The sequence below is a fragment of the Macrotis lagotis genome, chromosome X, assembly GCF_037893015.1.
Source record: "Macrotis lagotis isolate mMagLag1 chromosome X, bilby.v1.9.chrom.fasta, whole genome shotgun sequence".
NCBI lineage: Eukaryota > Metazoa > Chordata > Mammalia > Peramelemorphia > Peramelidae > Macrotis > Macrotis lagotis.
In genome coordinates this window covers 351,462,671-351,482,550 of record NC_133666.1, presented here as the reverse complement: position 1 = coordinate 351,482,550, position 19,880 = coordinate 351,462,671, and the positions used below count along the sequence as shown (strand labels likewise).

At 33.7% G+C, this 19,880-nt stretch overlaps 1 protein-coding gene across 1 annotated transcript in view; it reads left to right on the top strand.

The window, feature by feature from the left end:
• The window catches only part of DNAH5 (dynein axonemal heavy chain 5), a 302,769-nt gene extending 300,212 nt beyond the window's left edge, over nt 1-2,557 (top strand). Inside the window, exon 80 of the mRNA XM_074202020.1 lies at nt 2,455-2,557. Coding sequence (XP_074058121.1) covers nt 2,455-2,557 — 103 coding nt within the window. The remainder of the gene's footprint in view (nt 1-2,454) is intronic.
• The last annotated feature ends 17,323 nt before the right edge of the window (nt 2,558-19,880 follow it).

Genomic DNA, 19,880 nt, shown 5'->3' with positions numbered 1-19,880 from the left:
TCATAGAACTAGAGCTCCAATTAAGGTGTTCTGGTTCCAAAGTTTTCTATCTATCTCTAAATATGGTGATTTAAAAATAACAAAATAGTAAATTCAAATCCTTGTTCCACTCTACCTCTGTGGTGATGATGTTTTTCTCAATCTCCACTCACATTTTTGAAGCTCTTATTTCCCCACCCTAATTCAGCATATATATATATATATATATATATATTCAATATATATATATATATATATTCAATTGTATGATATACTTATTATTCTCACATGTATTAGTCTGATCTTCAACATATTATTAATTGCTTGATCAATCAATAATTATTAACTTATTAAGCACTTACTATATGCTTCTGAACTTAATTCTGGGAGGTACAAATGTCAAAGTGAGACTGCACCTGAACTCAGAATCTTTCATTCATCTGGGACAAGAATTCAGGATCCATCATTCATCTGGGACAAGAAAACAGTGTGGTGGTTGTTATTTGCTTGTTTATTTTGCCCATAAGTGTAGGGAGCTCCCTGTGTAGAAAATTCTTCTAAAAATGTGGACTGACAAAATGCCTAAAAATCAGTCTATGAGAGTTGTATGGAACAGCGTAGTTTTAGTTACTTGCTCATAATCACACTGCCTGTTATGTGTTAGGTCTTTTTGATATGAAGACTTACTTTTTATCCATTTCATTAAGCTGCATCTCAGAGCACATTTTTGAAAAACTAAAATTTTAGGCAGTTCTTTTTCCTTTCCTAGTAAAATTTAATGCAGAAATTGTTCAATTATGATATTGAAATTCATCTCCCTCTTCCTTCTCCTCTTCTTCCAATTCCTAAATTCTTGCTTAGTTTTATTATGTTTTGAGTTCAGTTTATGAATAAATTATTTCAAGGATGGATTAAATATAAATTAGCTGACATAACTACACATCTATTTTTAGTAAATATGGAATCTTGGTGACAGTAAGTGTTGTTTCAGTTACTTAAGCCCCAGGTTTTTTGATCATTAAAATTTTCAATATAATAATACATTTCAAATTTCTCATTACCTTTAAAGGTTTTTTAAAACCCCATGCATTCCAACAATGAATAATGAAGAAAAATTAAATGTGTTTCTTAGCTGGAGTCCTTTATATTATAACTGAAAAGAACATTCAGACTGATTTCTATTTTAATGAAAATGTTTCTCACTCAAAATCAGTGGGTCATTTTAATGCCCTGTTTTTGAGGGACCTCCAACAGTGACAAGATTGTTTATCATAAAACAAGAAGAAAAAAGACAAGCCTTGAAAGTGTTCAAAATTTTTTCCTCCAAATTCTCTAATTTTCCTACTTCTTAGACTCAGGAGTAATATCCTTGTATAGTCAGCCCTCAACTTTCATGGGGGTGATGTTCCTAAAAAATTGTGTAACAGTCAAAAACATGAATGTTGATACTTTGAACCTATTGGAAATAGTGGCATAGGATCCTAGGATCACCAAAGCCTATAAAGAAAAACATTGATTTCAGACAATATTCATTTTTCATAACACATGGAATCTACAACACCATATATACTATATAGCAAATACAATTCTTAAAATTAAAATATTTTAAAACTTGAATCTTACCTTCAGATAGCAGTGTGAGAGTATTCCATGTACACCATACATCTCTACCTTGGCAACTCTGGGAAACTAAGAGAGAGGTTTCTGGGACTTTATTTTTTGTCAGAAGATGATGATACTCATGAGTTCTTGATGTCACCTGACACACTGTCCTTCACAAATGGTGGATAGTACTGGAAATCATGAAGGCTAAACCATCTTGAAATAATCTATCAACATCTGCTTCATGTCCCATTTGAGATCCTTAAGGTCTCAGAGAATGGGAGCATTGTTGTACCCAAAGAGAGAGACGGAGACCAGAGTTTGATAAGGTTGGAGATCTTTAATATTCCCAGGGACTATCTGGGGATTGAGTACCCAAATCAGACAGTACCTGAGTGTTCAGGGGATAGGGTTTTTGTAGTGTTTGGGGGGGGCGGTACTGAGAGCAAGCAAAACACAGAAAAGCAAAGACAGCAGTTAGATATATTATCTTGACATATACATATGTAAACATAGGGTTCCATATAGATAGGGGTGAGAAGGGGTCAAGGTCTTTGTGTAATGATTGAACATATTTTTTGAGATGGGGGAGTCAGGAATTTACTATCTTATAGTTCCAGTCACATCTGGGGAAGGGGGAGGCAGTCCTGGAATTTAACAGATACAGCAAGATAATTAGGCTAACAAGGGTGCTTTGTAAATCTTTAGACAATTTTAAGGTATATCCATGATCCCTAGGGTCCTATCGGACTATCTTCAGACCTAAAGGTGCCTAGCCAAAGTTATATTTCTAAGGAATTTCTCAGGGCCCAGAAGGAGGTCAAGGACCCCTTTCTATACAGGAATTTCACAAACATTGATATTGTACTTCAGCATAACAGAAGATATAACTTATGATGGGAACCACCACCTCTATGACTGTAGCCATAGGTCATTAGGCCAACAGCAGCTGCAGATGTTGTGTTGTGAAGTTTAAAAGATTCAATTTCTCATTAAGCCACATTATTGGATTTATAGGTTTGGGCTTAGAGTCAAAATATTTGCACTGTGCTTTAGGGAAAAATTTCAACACAAACTTAAATTTTAAAAGGCAAACAATGAAGATATACCATGATTGTACTGGGAGTTCCTTACTCTACAATGGTAAGGTGAACAACACCAGTGCAGCATCTAGTAGGGTATCAACTGCTCCACAAACTTGCAGGCATCAGACTTAATATATTGTTTTCTCTCCTGCATATAGCCATGAATGTTTCCAAAACAAAAGTGAAAATGAAGTTGCTATTAAAATCATGCAAATTTTGGAAATCATGAAAGCTAAAAATGGGAATATTGAGAACTGACTGTATTTGAAAATAAACTTCTTGCGAAAAAGAGCCTTTTAGAAACTTTACAGAGAACATAACACTGACCAAAATTTATGGGTTACTCATTTATTCATTCATTCATTCATCTATTTGTTTCACGAACAGAAATTTAAGTTTGTTTCATTAATAACTTTTTTGAGATAATACTGGACCATTTTGAAATTGAACAGATCCAGGCAGGGAAAATGAACACCATTGAAGTGATAAAACAACAAACAACAAAACATTCTTAGTTATTTATGTGTACAAGGACAGTTTCTTTCCCTTTTCTTGCTGGAGTAGTCTAGGAAATGAAGTCTTCCAAAAGACTCATGCTCTTGGGGGGGGGGGGGAATTGGAGGGGGAAAGTTTTTATATTTTTAAAATCAAAATGAGGGGATGAAAAACAGCCTTAGTTGTGTTCTTCCCTGTGTTTTTCAGTTACTACTTATTGCTCACTTAGGGGCTCTTTATTTTTCATGAAGTTCCTAATTTGGCTCATCTCAGGTTATCTTGTTAATTGCACTCATACCCCTGTTGCCAAGCCTGTCTCTTTGTCTCTGTCTCTCTGTCTCTCTGTCTCTCTGTCTCTCTGTCTCTCTGTCTCTCTCTCTCTGTCTCTCTCTGTTTCTCTCTGTCTCTCTGTCTCTCTCTGTCACTCTGTCTCTGTCTCTCTCTCTCTCTCTCTCTGTCTCTCTCTCTCTCTCTCTCTCTCTCTCTCTCTCTCTCTCTCTCTCTCTCTCTCCCCCTTTGTCTGAACCTTGTCCAACAACTCTACTAAACTTTTACTTTTTTTGGTCTTTGGAAAAAGCATGAGGGATAGGGTATTTCTTCCCCAGAGGAGAGAAATCTTCAGTTGCTTGGCAGTGATGATTTTCTTCCCATGTCAAGCTAGGAGACCTGGAACAAGCTGTCTTGACATTTTTTTTAGGGTTTTTTTTTTTTTTTTGCAAGGCAATGGGGTTAAATGGCTTGCCCAGGGACACACAACTAGGTAATTATTAAGTGTCTGAAGTAAAATTTGAACTCAAGTACTCCTGACTCCAGGGCTGGTGCTCTATCCACTGTGCCACCTAGCCACCCTCTTGACATTTTTATAAATAGAAATCCATTAGAGAAAATCTCCTAAAATTGATCATTTTTCTTAGAATACCATGTGGGGAAAAATATTTTGTGACTTTTATTTATTCATGGTACATACAAGAGAAATGATTTGCCTAATTCACTGCTGTTCCATAAAGTTTCTTTCATTTATTTATTTTTGGTTTTTGCAAGGCAATGGGATTATCTTGCCCAAGGTCACACAATCTAGAAATTAAATGTCTGAATTTAGATTTGCACACAGGTCCTCCTGACTAGAAGTCCTGTGCTTTATTCACTGAGCCACCTAGCTACTCCCTAAAGCTTCTTTCAGTGAATTAAATGGAAGTATTCAGAATTTGATGCTGGGGCAATTCTCGAAATTTCCTGAAGAATGAAATCATATAATCAGAGGACAAAGATACTAGATTGATTTACCATTTCCTTCTCCAATTCATTTTAGAGATGAGGAAACTGAGGCAAACATGGTGAAGTGACTTGAACAGGGTTATTTAATAAATTATTTTTTACCATTTCCACTTGACCATAGCTGTATCATAACTTTCCTTCCGAATACTCATGTATATAGATATAAATACATGCACAATTACATAAATATAGACATGTAAGATGCATATATCTCTCTATATATTTGACTGGTTTATGCTTACATGCATGTATATATTCATTTATATATAAAAATGTTTTATACTGTAGCTACTGCTGTGTACAGATTATAAAATATAATTTATCAAATAAGATTAATGTCCTATGTATAATTCTTTACTGAGGGTTTTAAGTATCACTCATACACTGTATGCTATATTTATACACTATACACATGCATGAATATAAGCATTCATTATATAGAAATATGCATGGACAAACAACATGTAACATCAAGGCTTCTCTTGCTTAACATCTCTTCATAAATTTCTTATAAACAAAAATCAGCGATCAGCCTGAGTCCAGATTGAGTGAAATGTATTTGTTGTGCAATTGGTCTACTTTGACATATGATAATGATGGAGAAACCAACAATGATTTTTCCCTGTGGAGTGGTTGAAAGTGTGAGAAACTGAGTTAAAATGGGAATGATACTAGAAATAATCAAGGTTATTAAAATGAAAATGGGTTCAGAATACCAGGGTACTACAAATGAGAATCATCTGGAGCTTCTACCTAGGGAAAATTAATATTAAAACTCACAGACCTGATCTGCCTGCAAAGCTGTGATATATGTACTCATTTCATAGAGTCTGTCTGCTTTGTAGCTGTGTGAAAACAAGTTCTCTCATTTGAGGGCTATCATCTATTTTTGATATACATGCATAGTCCTCTATTTGTGTCGATAGAAGATATGACCATGTCTAAGGAGGCAGAGAGGATACAATCATAATAATATCATAAATGACCTTAAAACTGACTATTGGTCACATCAGATTTAATATTTTAACTCAGGGACTTTTTTAAAAGTATAGAAATAGCAATCAAACATACCTTTACTCTAAATCAAATATATAAAAACTAGAACTTAAAATATGAATAACTGCAAGAGATCACAAAATTCCAAAATCTGAGTTCTGTAAAAGACATCAGTGGCTATCTAAATCATCTCAATTCGCCACAAAAATCCTCCCAATGGAAATATCTAACAAATGATAATCCAAACTCTGCTTGAAGATCTCCAAGGAAGTGAAAGTCACACCCTTCTCCAGGAAGGACATTCTACTTTTAACAAGCTCTAATTGTTAGGAAGATTTTTTTTCTTTTCTGACAAAAATAGGTAAATTAACCTCATCCTACTCCTGCCCTCTTGGACTAAGCAAAAAGTCTAAAGCCTCCTCGGTATCCTTCAAATACTTATAGATAGTTGTCATTTTCTACCCCTTCTCCCCATTCTTTGCTTCTCTGAGATGAAGATTTTGATTTGCTTCATTCAGTCATCTTATAACATGAACTAAAAATCCTTAACTTTTCTGGACAACATACTTCTTAAACTATGTCATTCAGAATGAAACACAAGAGTTGTGATGAGAGAAGACCAGAGTACAATGGAACTATCAACTTCTTTTTTCTGTAAGTAATGACTTCATTTATGCTGTTCAGCAAATTATTTGGTTGCCACATTATACTGCTGACCTGTATTGAACTTCACCAAACTTACTTTTTTTTAACAAAATGAAAGCAATTGTTGAATTTCAATTATAGGGAGATAAATTGTCTAGCCTGATAAGATCTTTTTTGATCCTGACTATCATTCATTGGGTTAGTTTATATATTTGTTTTTTACCTAAAGGTTTTTTTTTGAAGGAAATGGGGTTAAGTGGCTTGAGCAAGGCCACACAGCTAGGTAATTATTAAGTGTCTGAGGCTGGATTTAAACTCAGGTACTCCTGACTCCAGGGCCAGTGCTCTATCCACTGTGTCACCTAGCTACCCCACCTAAGTTTTCTAAAAGGTTCCTAGGTTGGGCAGGTAAATGGCTCAGTGGAAAGAGTGCTGGACCTGAAGTTAGGAAGATTTGAGTTCAAATCTAGTTTTGGACACTTAATAGCTATGTGACCCAGGGAAAGTCATATATATGTGTATATATATATATATATATATATATATATATATATATATATATATATATATATGTGTGTGTGTGTGTGTGTGTGTGTGTGTGTGTGTGTGTGTGTGTGTGTGTTATATACGTATATATGCTTATCCATAAAATGAGGCAGGTAGCAGAATGGATTGGAAACAAGAATACAACAATATATAATTTATAAGAGTCATACTAGAAAGGACTAACAGAATCTATTATGCTTCAACTGAATTAAAAAGTTAGTGATAGAAATCATGATCTCAGACAAAGCAAAAAAACAAAAATTAAAAGAGATAATAAGGGAAACTACATTTTACTAAAAGGTACCATGGACAATAAAATAAAAGCATATTTTAAAGCTACTTTCTCTGTTAATGGTCCCATTTCTCAAATACATAGGGAATTGAGTCAAATTTATAAAAATTATTACTAATTGCCTAATTAATAAGTGGTCAAAGGTTAGGAATAGGCATTTTATAGCACAAATTAAAGTTGTCTTTAGTCATATACAAAATACTGTAAATCTCTGTTAATTAGAGAAGTGCAAAAGAAAACAACACTGAGGTACCACCTCACACCTATCAGATTGGCTAATATAAACAAAAAAGGAAAATGATAACTATTGGGAATGTGGGAAAAGTGGGAAACCAATGCAATATTCATAGAATTGTGAACTGATTTAACTATTCCAGGGAGTAATTTGGTACCATGTTCAGCTATAAAATTTTGCTTATCCTTTAAATCAGCAAGGCCACTACTAAGTTACTGAGATTATTCTGATCAATTGGGGAAATGACCGAACAAATTGTGATATATGAATGTGAAGGAATACTATTTTTTGTAAGAAAATATGAGTAGGTGAAGTTCAGAAAAAGCTGGAAATATTTACATAAACAAGATGGAGCAGAACCAGGAGAACATTGTACACATTAATAGGAACATTGTGTGATTATTCTCAGTTATTCTCAGATGGCCAATGATCAAATACAATTCTAAAAGACTGGTGATAGAAAATACCATCCACATTCAGAGAAAGAACTATGGAGTCTTAATGCTGATCAAAACATAGTATTTTCACTTTTTTTCTTTTTCACTTTTTTTCTCTTTTATTCTGATTCTTCTTTCATTGTATGACTAATATGGAAATATGTTCAAGATGAATTTATATGTTTAGATTATATCATATTACTAATTGTAATAGGGAGGAGGAAGGGAAAGGAGGCAAGTAGGAAAATGTGAAATAAAAATCTTACAGAAAATGAATGTTCAAAATTATCTATACATAATATTTTCAAAAATCAAAATAAAAGGGTGACTAGGTAGCACAGTGGATAAAGCATTGGCCCTGGAGTGTAGTACCTGGGTTCAAATCCGGTCTCAGACATTTAATAATTACCTAGCTGTGTGGTCTTGGGCAAGCCACTTAACCCCATTTACTTTGCAAAAACCTAAAAAACAAATAAAAATAAAAAATAATACAACTCTGGGATGACATCAGACCTATAAGAAATGAGGGAAAATAGGTATATTAATGAACTCTTGCTGAAGTTATGAATTGTTCTACACATTTTGGATAACAATTTGGAATTGTGCCCTCTGATGCAGAAATGCCCAAACCTTATCCATTTTCCTTTTTTTTAATCAGGAAAACATTTTGCTCTTTCCCAATTTTGTGGTACCTTTTCCTATGATCATTTGCTATGATCTTCAAATATAAGTAACAACATTCTAATATTTTTAATATCCTACAATGAACTTCTTCTGGGCCAAGTAAAAAATTCATTAGGGATAGTCAGTTTCTCTCCTACTATCTCCTCAGTTATATTGGATATCAGCTCAACTTTAGGCAGGTCTAGAAAGCAATTTCCCCTTGTTGGTTTGTATGCCTTTTGAAGAAATTATTTCCAAGGCAAGTCAATAAGTTATTAGCCCCTTTGCTTTAACAGAAAGAGATCTCTAACAGATGTCTGGATAATTGAATTCTCTTATCAGTATGATATCATGCTTCTGTACTAGGACTTTGATCTATTTTCAAAACTGCTCATGTGTTTCCTCTCTCTATCCAGGGTGTCTGTCTTATATTTCACTAATCAAATCACTTTTATTTCTCTCTCCATTGACTGTGTTTGAAATATCCTGTCATTATTCTGCACTCTCCTCTCAGTTTCCTGAATTTCCTTAAATGAATATATCTTCTTAGTGCTATCAACACTCGTCCCCCAATAACCTGTCCTTTTCTTTAGAATAAGATAAGCCCATGGGTTTATTTATCACATCATGCCTCAGTCTCAGTGACACCTATAAGATCACATTTGTCTCCTTGGCTTAAGATTTCTTGTTTCTCTTTTTTGCTGCCTAGACTTTGGGTAATTGTATAGTCATTTGATACTATTTGATTTTATTTTTTAAGATTTTATTTATTTTGAGTTTTACAATTTTCCCCCTAATCTTACTTCCCTCCCCCCCCCCATAGAAGGCAATTTGCCAGTCTTTACATTGTTTCCATGGTATACATTGATCCAAATTGAATGTGATGAGAGAGAAAAATCATATCATTGAGGAAGAAACATAAAGTATAAGAGAACACAAGATCAGCTAATACGATTTTATTTTATTTTATTTTTTGTTGAATTTTGCCTCCTGTGAAATTTTGAATGTTTCAATGGTTACTCCTCTTCTATCCTATCTAGCCTGGGGGATATTACTCAGACAATTTATTCTTTTCCCATTTTTTTTAGTTTAAAGTCCTCTTATTGTATTTCCTAGATACCTGGTAAATACATGCTTACCAGTCTTTGTTAGATATATTTTATGTCTTGAAGGAAATTGTCATCCCTATATTTTAACCCACAGTCCAGGATTCCAAATTGCATTCTCAAACACTATCTTCTTAGCCAATATATCTCCTTCTTAGCCATACATCTCCTATGTATCACTATTCAACTGTTCATTTCTCCAATCAACCATTTTGAATAGTTACTATCCTCATGATACAGTCTTCACGGACATTACAACCATCAGGACCTCAACATTCATTACTGACCTCACAACCACAATATCATATAATGTGAACTTGAGAAGATATTTCATTGGCTATGGTGTATAATCTCTCAAATGAAAGGATCTAATATATCATATCAGATGAGTGCTCAGTGAACCTCTCTAAGTAGTGGGAGCCCACTGCTTTACAAGATAACCTTCTTTGTAACCCCCCATATTCTTCGTATGTCTCACTGCCTCAAAACCTTCATTGCCTTCTAACTAGTTCAAAAAATGGAATTCATTATAAAATATCCAATTAGTGGCTATCCAGCTTCTCCTTAAAGATCAACAAAGTGGGAGGGGGAACTACCCTCTAGAAACTAGAAACTCGCAATTCAGACATTCCATATTGATCTATTCTCCTTGTATTCATTATTACATAATCTTAAACTTGCTCAGAGCAACAGAATCACAGAATTTTAGTTGGAATTAACTTCAGGGACCACATGTTGCAATGTGTCTATGAAAGCAATTTCCAGTAGAACATGACCACTCAAAAAATGGTTATCCTGGGGCAGCTAGGTGGCTCAGTGGATAGAGCACCGGCCCTGGAGTCAGGAGTATCTGAGTTCAAATCCGGCCTCAGGCACTTCATAATTGCCTAGCTGTGAGGCCTTGTGCAAGTCACTTAACCCCATTGCCTTACAAAAACCTAAAAAATAATAAATAAAGACTATGCAAAAAAAATGGTAATCCAGACTCAGCTTGAAGATAAGAAAAAAAGACAGTGAGGGAGGAAGAGGATATTACCTCTCCACTCGGTTAGTTTGGACATTACCCCTTCATTTGCCTTAAAGGATTCAGGGGTGTTATAGTCACAGAATCACTAAATTATAGAATTTGGCATTTGAGAAAAGATGGTTTGAGGAACTCCCTGCATAATAACCCCATGACAATTGGTCATCCAGTCAATTCTTGAAGATCTTCAGGAATAGAAAACCCCTTGATCCACCATCTTTTATGAGATCATTGTTCTTAGAATCCTTGTTGCCTTCATTTCCTTTATATTCTTAATAGTTATTCAAAATAGATTTGAATAGATTTGAAAGTTCTTAGATCATTTTTCTCAGAAGTTTACTTACCCTTCCTATGCTTACTTTTCTTATCCTCCCAAGAGCTTTATTGCCATATCTTCCCTCATTACTCTCTCATTACATATGACCATCATGGCCATGGGTTTTCTAGTAAGTTTTATTTTCGTTACTGTTCCAACAGTCCCTAAAATCACAAATTTTGAGAGTTTCAGCTGAGAGATCTCTGGTGACATCAAGAACAATCTTTACATCAAAGCCAATTATAAGTTAACACCACTGACATTTTTTAATATGACCAATTTCAATACGCTCAAAGAGACTTCCTTCATAAAAAAGAATAGAAAGCAACACATCCCTAAAGCTGATATCTTCCATGTTCTATGTCTATTGATTCTAGTGTCTGGAAAGAAGGTAGGAAATAATAAGACAGCCAATTTGGACATCTCAGTCCTCAATTCTCCCTATAAACCTTTTACCTTGACAGGAATAGAATCATAGAACTTGAGAACTGGAGAGAATCATGGATGTCATTAGGGCAAACCATATAAGAATCAAATGCCTACTTGTAGACCTGACAGGAAATGATATCACATAGTTTCCATTTAAAGACATTCAGTGATGAAGACCTGAGGACATTCAGTTTGGATGGGTCTGCCTTCGTAGCTCCCATAGGTTCCTTTCCCCTCTAGGCTCTCCTATGTGTCACTACCCTGATATCCAGATTTATAGAGTGTCAGTCGAAAGGGAAGGCAGCAGTCATCTACTCTAGCTCTATATAAATTTTTTCTAACTTCTTATAGTCATTATTTACTTATAGGCTTCCTTACCTTTCACTGTTTCTATGTAGATACATTTTCTTTTTTTTTGTAAACTAGATAGTATCATAATTTTATTGTCTGGTGATCATTGTTCTGTTCTTCATTTGATTCACAGGAAACCCCCCAGCCATATCTAAGAACTTTTTTACTTCAAGCAGAATGTTATTTTGTAAGTGTAGGTATTTGCCATATCTTTGCCCCATGATCATCACAGATTAGGGCTTTAGGATTCTGTGTGTATGTTTGTGTGTATGTGTGTGTGTGTGTGTATGTGTGTGTATTAGTGTGTGATGATGGTAGCAGAAATAAGCAACTCTAAGTGATAAATAATTATTTAAATTGTTATGCACAGCAGTGTACAGTTAGTTTAACATTAACCTGGGAATCAAAAGATCTGATTTTTTCTAGTCCTGATTTAGTCATTTGTGTCTGATAAATGATCTGACCTATCTGGAAAATTAAAAGCTTATACTTGATGATCTCCGAAGTATCTTCTATTTCCAACATTCTATGGAATACATTTAAATTGTATTTCTAAGTATGAGTAATAATTTGATTACATCTGGTTAACTATTAGAGCTCACATTTAGTTTAGAATGAAGATGCTTCTAAACAACAGATTGCATTTAAAAGGGTCTCATTTGATGACGGAACATTTTCCATTAATTTCTCAGTTGAAGCTGTCTAATTGATTTACATAAGATTTTTCATTTTTCCTGATTTGTTAATCCTAAAGACCTTTCAATAGGAATATGTGAATTGAGATCAAATTTATTAGGATACATTTTTAATTAAATATTGTGGTTTTTTTTAATATGCAGTTGAGGTTTCATTTTTCTTTTTCTTTAAAATAGAGACTTTGGGGGTGTATATGTATCAGAGAATAAAATTGTTTGACAATACATTGTCAGGAGAAAGTAATATTTTTCAAATCTATACATTTCTCATTAAAAAATAAGTTGAAAATGATTCCAGACCATGTGATATTCTGCTTAAAGAATTCTTCCTGCCACACCTAGTCCAAGTATCTATGTAAATTTAATATCTATGGAAGAACCAGTAGGTGTCAGCAAAGTAACCTTAAAGAAAAGGAGGAAACCCAAAGTCCCTGTTAGTAATTTCATGTAAACTGAAAAAAAAAGTTTTAGCAGGGAAGGTTGCTACTTCAGTTCAGTTTACCCAAAGTAGAGAAAAAAAGAAGTAAAGAATAGATATTGAATTTCTCACTCATTTCAAAGAAAGTTGCTTCTTGTTAGAATTTTTCATTAAATAAAAGTATCACCTTCTCCTTGCTTATGAGATCAGAATAAAACAGTAGCTAAATATTCCACTTGTAGCAGAGACAGAAGATATTACAGTGTCATAAAAAAAGGTATTTCAGTAAAATTATAGTTATAGAGCTGGAAGGGATCTTAAAGACTTTCTTAGTTCAAGCTTTTTAATTAAAAAAACCTGAAGAAACTGAGGCAAAAAAAGTATTTGAGAGGGGATTTAACTGAGGTATTAGTTGCCTACAAGTGCACTAGACTCTCTGGTTAGTCATATTACTTCTCAATTTATAAAGGTAAGGATATCTGTCTCAATCTAAGAGGCAACAAATGGTATTGCTAAACTCCCAGAGGAGATGGAATAAATAGATATGATCACAGGAATATGATCTCTATAATAGAATAGTTTAATCTTCACAGGGAAAATAGAACATAATTGTAAAAAAAGCTATGATTAGGTGGTATACACTCTTTACTTAGTGTTTCTAGTCATGAAAGAGAACAGAATTATTTCCAAATATTAGCTCATTCTAGTTATGAACTAATACTTAAAACAGCATTATTGAGAGAATGGCACTCAAAATCAAGAGAATCATCTGCTAACTCTGGAATTTACTAGTTTTATGACCCCAAACTAGTTAATTAACCTCTCTGTATCCTAGTTTAATCATCTATTAAATGGATATAATAATACTTCACTGAATGCCTCACAGAATTTTTGTGAAAGAAATATTTTGCATTTCTTAAAGTAACAAATAAATATTTTCTCAGTGGAAATTGCCTGCTTTAGTGCAATTTCACATGATGATGTTTGCCTTAATTTTCTATGCTTCTCTTTTTATTACTCACCTCTTCTTGACTTCTCTATGTTAAGCTTGCTCTGGTCACACCTGATTTTGTGGTGACCAGAGGATGTACTATGGGTCTTTCTAGTGCTTTTTGTCTTGTTTTCCCCCAAGTGTCCCTTATGGCACTTTCAAATCTACTTTTTAACTCTAGTTGACTGAACGGTGGGAAAGCCTTCAGATTTAATTTAGACATGGCCCAATGATCTAGAAAGAACATTTAGCATCGGTTCAGGAATATCCCTATTAGCTTTACAAATTATAAAACAAAAGAGCAGAAAAGCATGAGAGAAATAGTTTATCATTTATTTAGAATAGAATTTTTCAACAGTTTCTGTGGCCCCTCCCCAAAAATATTAGAGAATTTATTATATTTTTCTCTACTGTCCCTAGGTTGTTTAATTGCTTCTAATACATCAAAACAAAAGGACCTATAAACATCCTTAACTCTTTCTAGGACTATTTGATAGCCTTCAGCTATATCTATCCACAACAAAATAGTGATTCATTGGTTATAAAATGACTCATTAGGTGATAACTGAGGTCTGAATGCATGGAGCAGCTACCTTAGAGAACTGTAACTAGGAACTTTTACATCTAGTACAAACTGCAGAAATAGTGATTGGAGCAAACAGTCTGGAAGCCCCCCTCAGTGGGGAAGGACAGTAGATCTCATGGAAACAGACCACATGACACTGGCTTAAATGGAAAAACATCCTAGGACCCTATGAGGTTGCTAGGTAAAGTTGCTCCTCTCCTAGCCCTGAATAATGAAGAAAATCATCTGAAAATTTATTTTAGCTAATTATTTTTTGAGAAACAGATGTTTATTTTTCCCTTCAAATTGGCATCTAATAAACCTGATTATATGAAGGAGATGATGAAGGTTAGGTAGCATGGTAACCCTTAGAAGAAAATACATAGATAACTTGTCTTTGGGAAAGGGATTGGAAAGGGGTTGTAATCAATTTTCCCCAGAAAAAGTATTATATTACATCTCAGAGTGATACTTAAAATCATGAAATTGAATTGAGGCCCTAGAGTAGTAAAGTGAATTTCTCAAACCTAAAACTCTTGACCCTTTTTCAAGGTCACAGAAGGTTGACTCAATTCTTACTAAAACTGGTGATAAACTGGAGCTAGATTGAACCTGGATCTCATAAACTCACAGAAATGGAAGAGATCTTTGAGATCGCCCTTGTTTTTTAGAGTAAAAACCTGATGGCCCAGAGTTAATGCCACATCAGGAACTAAAACAGACTTCTTCTGAAACCTAGCAGAATGGACCTTATAAACAGTTTTAGGGTCTTCCTCTAGCCATAGGGAAGATCTGTTATCATTAGTGGTACTAATACAGCAGACCTTGGTTTCATTGCTCAGGAAATGAGTAGGTGCCCCTTTGGTCATTCTAAGTATAGTTTGATCACATGTTCATCATTAACCTTATGTGAAAATTTCTATTGAAAAGTTTGTGACTTTCAGCTAAAATGATGAAGAGAAATCAAGCACTGGTTTAAGCTCTCCCTGTTTTCCCTCAGAACTGAGAAGAATCAAGTCTCTTGACAGATTTTGGATTGATAGAATCTACAAAAGAACAGGGGGGAACATTTTTCAGCAACGTCTGTCAGGGTGTTGGAGGATGCTCTACCAGCAATGCATCAATGTCTCAGTCTTCTCACAATCTCTCCAACGTTGATCATTTTCCCTTTTTCCTCATCTTGGCCAGTCTGGTAGGTATGAGATGATACCTCATTGTTTTTAATTTGCATTTTTCTAATCAATAATGATTTGGAGCATTTTTTCATATGATTATATATATATATATATGTATATATATATATATATATATGTATAGCTTTAATTCTTCATTTGAAAACTGTCTATTCATATCTTTTGACCATTTATCCATTGGGGAATGACTTGTAATCTTATAAAGTTGATGCAATTCTCTATATATTTTAGAAATGAGACTTTTATCAGGACTCCTAGTCGTGAAGATTGTTTCCCAAATTTCTGATTTCCTTCTAATTTTGGCAGCATTGGTTTTATTAGTGCATAAACTTTTTAATTTAATATAGTCAAAATCATTCATTTTTGCAGTTTATGATGTACTCTATTTCTTCTTTGGTCATAAATTTGTCCCCTTTCCATAGATTTGACAGATAGAGTATTTTTTGGTCTATTAGTTTTTCTATGGTGTTGCCCTTTATGTTTATATCCTGTAATAACCATTTTGACTTTATTTTGGTATAGGGTGTGAAATATGAATCTATGCCTAGTTTTTGCCTTACTATTTTTCAGTTTTCCAAACAATTTTTGTCAAATAGTGGGTTCTTATCCTGGAAGTTGATATTTTTGGGTTTGTAGATTGCTGTAGCCATTTACTGTGGTTTCTTTTGAACCCATCCTAATCCTCTGATCCATTACTTTTATTTCTTAAGCAGTACCAGGCAGTTTTGATGACCACCTGTTTATTGGATAATTTTAGATCTGGTAGAGCTAGGTCACCTTCCTTTACATTTTTTTCCCCTAGTTCCCTTGCTATTCTTGCCCTTTTGTTACTCCAGATGAATTTTGTTACTGTTCTTTTCCAGCTCATTAAAATAGTTATTTGGTAGTTTCACTGGTATGGCACTGAAAAAGTAATTTAATTTGGGTAGAATTTTCAGTTTTATTATATTAGCTCGATATAACCATCAGCAATGGACATTTTCCCACTTATTTGGATCTGACTTTATTTGAGTAAGAAGTGCTTTATAATTGTGTTCATACACACTCTGTATTTGTTTTGGGAGGTAGATTTCCATTATTTAATGTTGTATATAGTTACTTTAAAACAAATTTCTTTTTCAATTTCTTGCTCTTGTGTTTTGTTGTTCATATATATAGAAATACTGATGATTGATGTGGATTTATTTTATATCCTGTTACTTGATTGAGTTTTTTAATTTTTCTAAGGAGTTTTCAAAGTGATTATCTCTATTCTCAAAATACACCATCATCTGCAAAGAGTGAAAGTGTTGCTTCCTCATTGACAATTCTGATTCCTTCAATTTCTTTTTCCTTCTCATATGGTAGAGCTAGTATTTCTAAAACTGTATTGAATAGTAATGGTGATAATGGGCAGCCTTGTTTCACTCCTGATTTTATTGGAAATGCTCCAGTTTATTCCCATTCCTTATAATATTCATTGATGGTTTTAGGTAGATACAATTTAATATTTTAAGGAAAACACCATTTATTAATAAACTTTCTAATTGTTTTAAGAGGAATGGATGTTGGCTTTTAACAAAGGCATTTTCAGCTTCTATTGAGATAATCATATTATTTCTGTTGGTTTTGCAATATGTTCTCTGTTTTTCTAATACTGAACCATCCCTGCCTACCTACCTGGTACAGATCCTAGCTGATCATGGTGTATTATCCTAGTAATAACATGTTGTAGTCTCATTGTTAATATTTTATTTAAGATTTCTGCATCAATATTCATTAAGAAGATGGGTCTATAATTTTTCTTTATCTGTTTTTAGATCTTCTTGCTTTAAGTATCAGTACTATGTTGGTGTCATAAAAGGAATTTAGCAGAGCTCCTTTTTACTTCTATTTTAAAAATAGTTTATGTAAAATAGGAATTAATTCTTCCTTAACTGTTTGGTAGAAATCACTTGTAAATCCATGTAGACCTGGAGACTTTTTTCTTAGGGAGTTTGTCTGGTTTCTTCAATTTCTTTTTTCCAAAATGGAGTTATTTAAGTATTTTTTTTTCCTCTTCTGTTAATCTGGGCAGTTTGCATTATTGTAAATATTCATCCATTTCACTCAGGTTATCAAATATATTGGCAAATTTATTTGACAAAATAGCTCTGAATTATCTCTAATTTTCTCCTCACTGATGGTTAGTTTATGATTTTTGTTTTTGATACTGGTAATTTGGTTATCTTCTTTTTTAAATCAGATTAATAAAAGAGTTATCTGTTTTATTGACTTTTTTCATAAAACCAACATTTAGTTTTATTTATGAGATCAATGGTGTTCTTGCTTTCATTTTTATTAATTTCCCCCTTGATTCTCAGAATTTCTTATTTGGTATTTAATTGGATATCTTTAATTTGTTCTTTTTCTAGCTTCATTAGTTGAATACCTAATTCATCGATCTCTTCTTTCTCTATTTTATTCATAAAGGGATTTAGAGATATAAAATTTCCCCTCAAAACTGCCTTGGTTACATCCCAAAAATTTTGGTATGATGTCTCCTTAGTATCATTTTCTTGTATATAATTATGGATCATTTCTATTATTTGCTGTTTGATCCACTTATTATTTAATAGTATATTATTCAATTTCCAATTAGTTATTGATTTTTCTTTCCATGACCCTTTATTACAGGCAAATTTTATTGCATCATGATTTAAGAAGTGTGTATTTATTATTTCTGATTTCTACATTTTATTATAAGGTTTTTGGGCCCTATTACATGGTCAATTTTGATATAGATGTCATGTACTGCTGAGAAAAGTGTATACCCTTTTCTATCTTCATCAAGCTTTCTCCAGAGATCTATCATTTCTAAGTTTTCTAAGATGTCATTCACCTTTTTAATTTATTTCTTGTTTATTTTCTGGCTAGATTTATCTGGTCCTAAGAGAGGGAGGTTGCGGTCCCCCATTATTAAAGTTTTGCTGTCTATGTCTCTTCGTAATTCACTCAGCTTTTCCCTCAGGATTTTGTATGCTCTACCATTAGTTGAATACATGTTTAGTAGAATATAGTTTCATTATCAATAGTGCCTTCTCTCTCTTTTTTTAAGGTTTTTGCAAAGCAAATGGGGTTAAGTGGCTTGCCCAAGGCCACACAGCTAGGTAATTATTAAGTGTCTGAGGCTGGATTTGAACTCAGGTATTCCTGACTCCAGGGCAGGTGTTCTATCCACTGTACCACCTAGCCTCCCTCTTCCTTGTCTCTTTTAAGGAGATCGCTTTTTGCTTTTATTTTATCTGAGGTCAGGATTGCTACTCCTGATTTTTTTTAAAATTCAGCTGAGGCATAATATATTTTGCTCCATCCTATTACCTTTACCCTATGTGTATCTCTGTGCTTCAAATGTGTTTCTTGTAACAAGACATTGTAGGGTTCTGGTTTTTAATCTGTGCTGCTATCTGCTTCTGTTTTATGGAACAGTTCATTCCATTCACATTTACAGTTAAGATTACTAATTCTGTATTTCCTTTCATACTATCTTTCTCCATTTATATTTTTTCTTTCCTTTCCTCACCATAATTTTATTCCCTTTCCCTTTTAACTTTCCTCTTAAAATTTAACTTTCAGTTTATTTTCACTTATACTTTTGCCTTCCCTCTGCCCCTTCTTCTGTTATCTTTCCCTTTCCCTATCCCCTCTTTCCCTGTATATTAGGAATGTATCTTATTCCCTCTCTTGGACAAATTTATTGAATAGAATTTACTCAGTGTTCACACTCTCCCTTCTTTCCCTCTAAAATTCTAAACCTCTCTGCCTCTTCATCTGTAGTTATTTCTTACTCAAGTACTGTTAATCATCTTCAATCATATTTTGATTATTTGATTGCTTAATAAGTTGATATTGTTATCAAAGTATCATCACAGATTGGTGGCTTAATTAATAAGTAGCATTGTCTCAAATTAAACCAAATTATACTTATAATAATTTTTTACCTTTCCCCCTTTTCAAGTACCTTCCAAGGACACACACAATCCACCTCATGAAACAAAGTATCATACAAAGCCAAATATTTTCTTGAAGTATTTGCTCCCCTACCCTCAGGCCTATTTTCTCTCACACTTAACCTCCTCTCCCTACCAGTGCATTTAACCCCTTGTTAAGTGAAGCATGGATTAAGTCAAACCCTGATTTAATTAACTATGAGAATATTAAAGAGCTCTAAGTACTGGGAGACTCTGAAGGTCTCACTAGAGAACTTTACAAATGATTGTAAGTCATGGGAGATAATGACTCAGGACCACCGAGTTTATGATGCCCTCATCAGACAAAGTGCTAGGCTTTTTCAGCACAGCAGAGTTCAAGTGCTTTTCATCAGGGTTTTTTGTCTCAAACATAGTGATGCCATTTTGAACCTCTTCAATGAGTAGAAAAGACCCAATTATACCAACCCTTTAATTATCCTAAGAGAAGTAAAGTTCTCAAGAATTAGAGCTGTTAAATCTTCCCTTTTAGAGTTGTAAATAATTTGAGGATCTTGACCAACATTTGTTTTGTTTTCTTTTGTTTTTTCCTTCC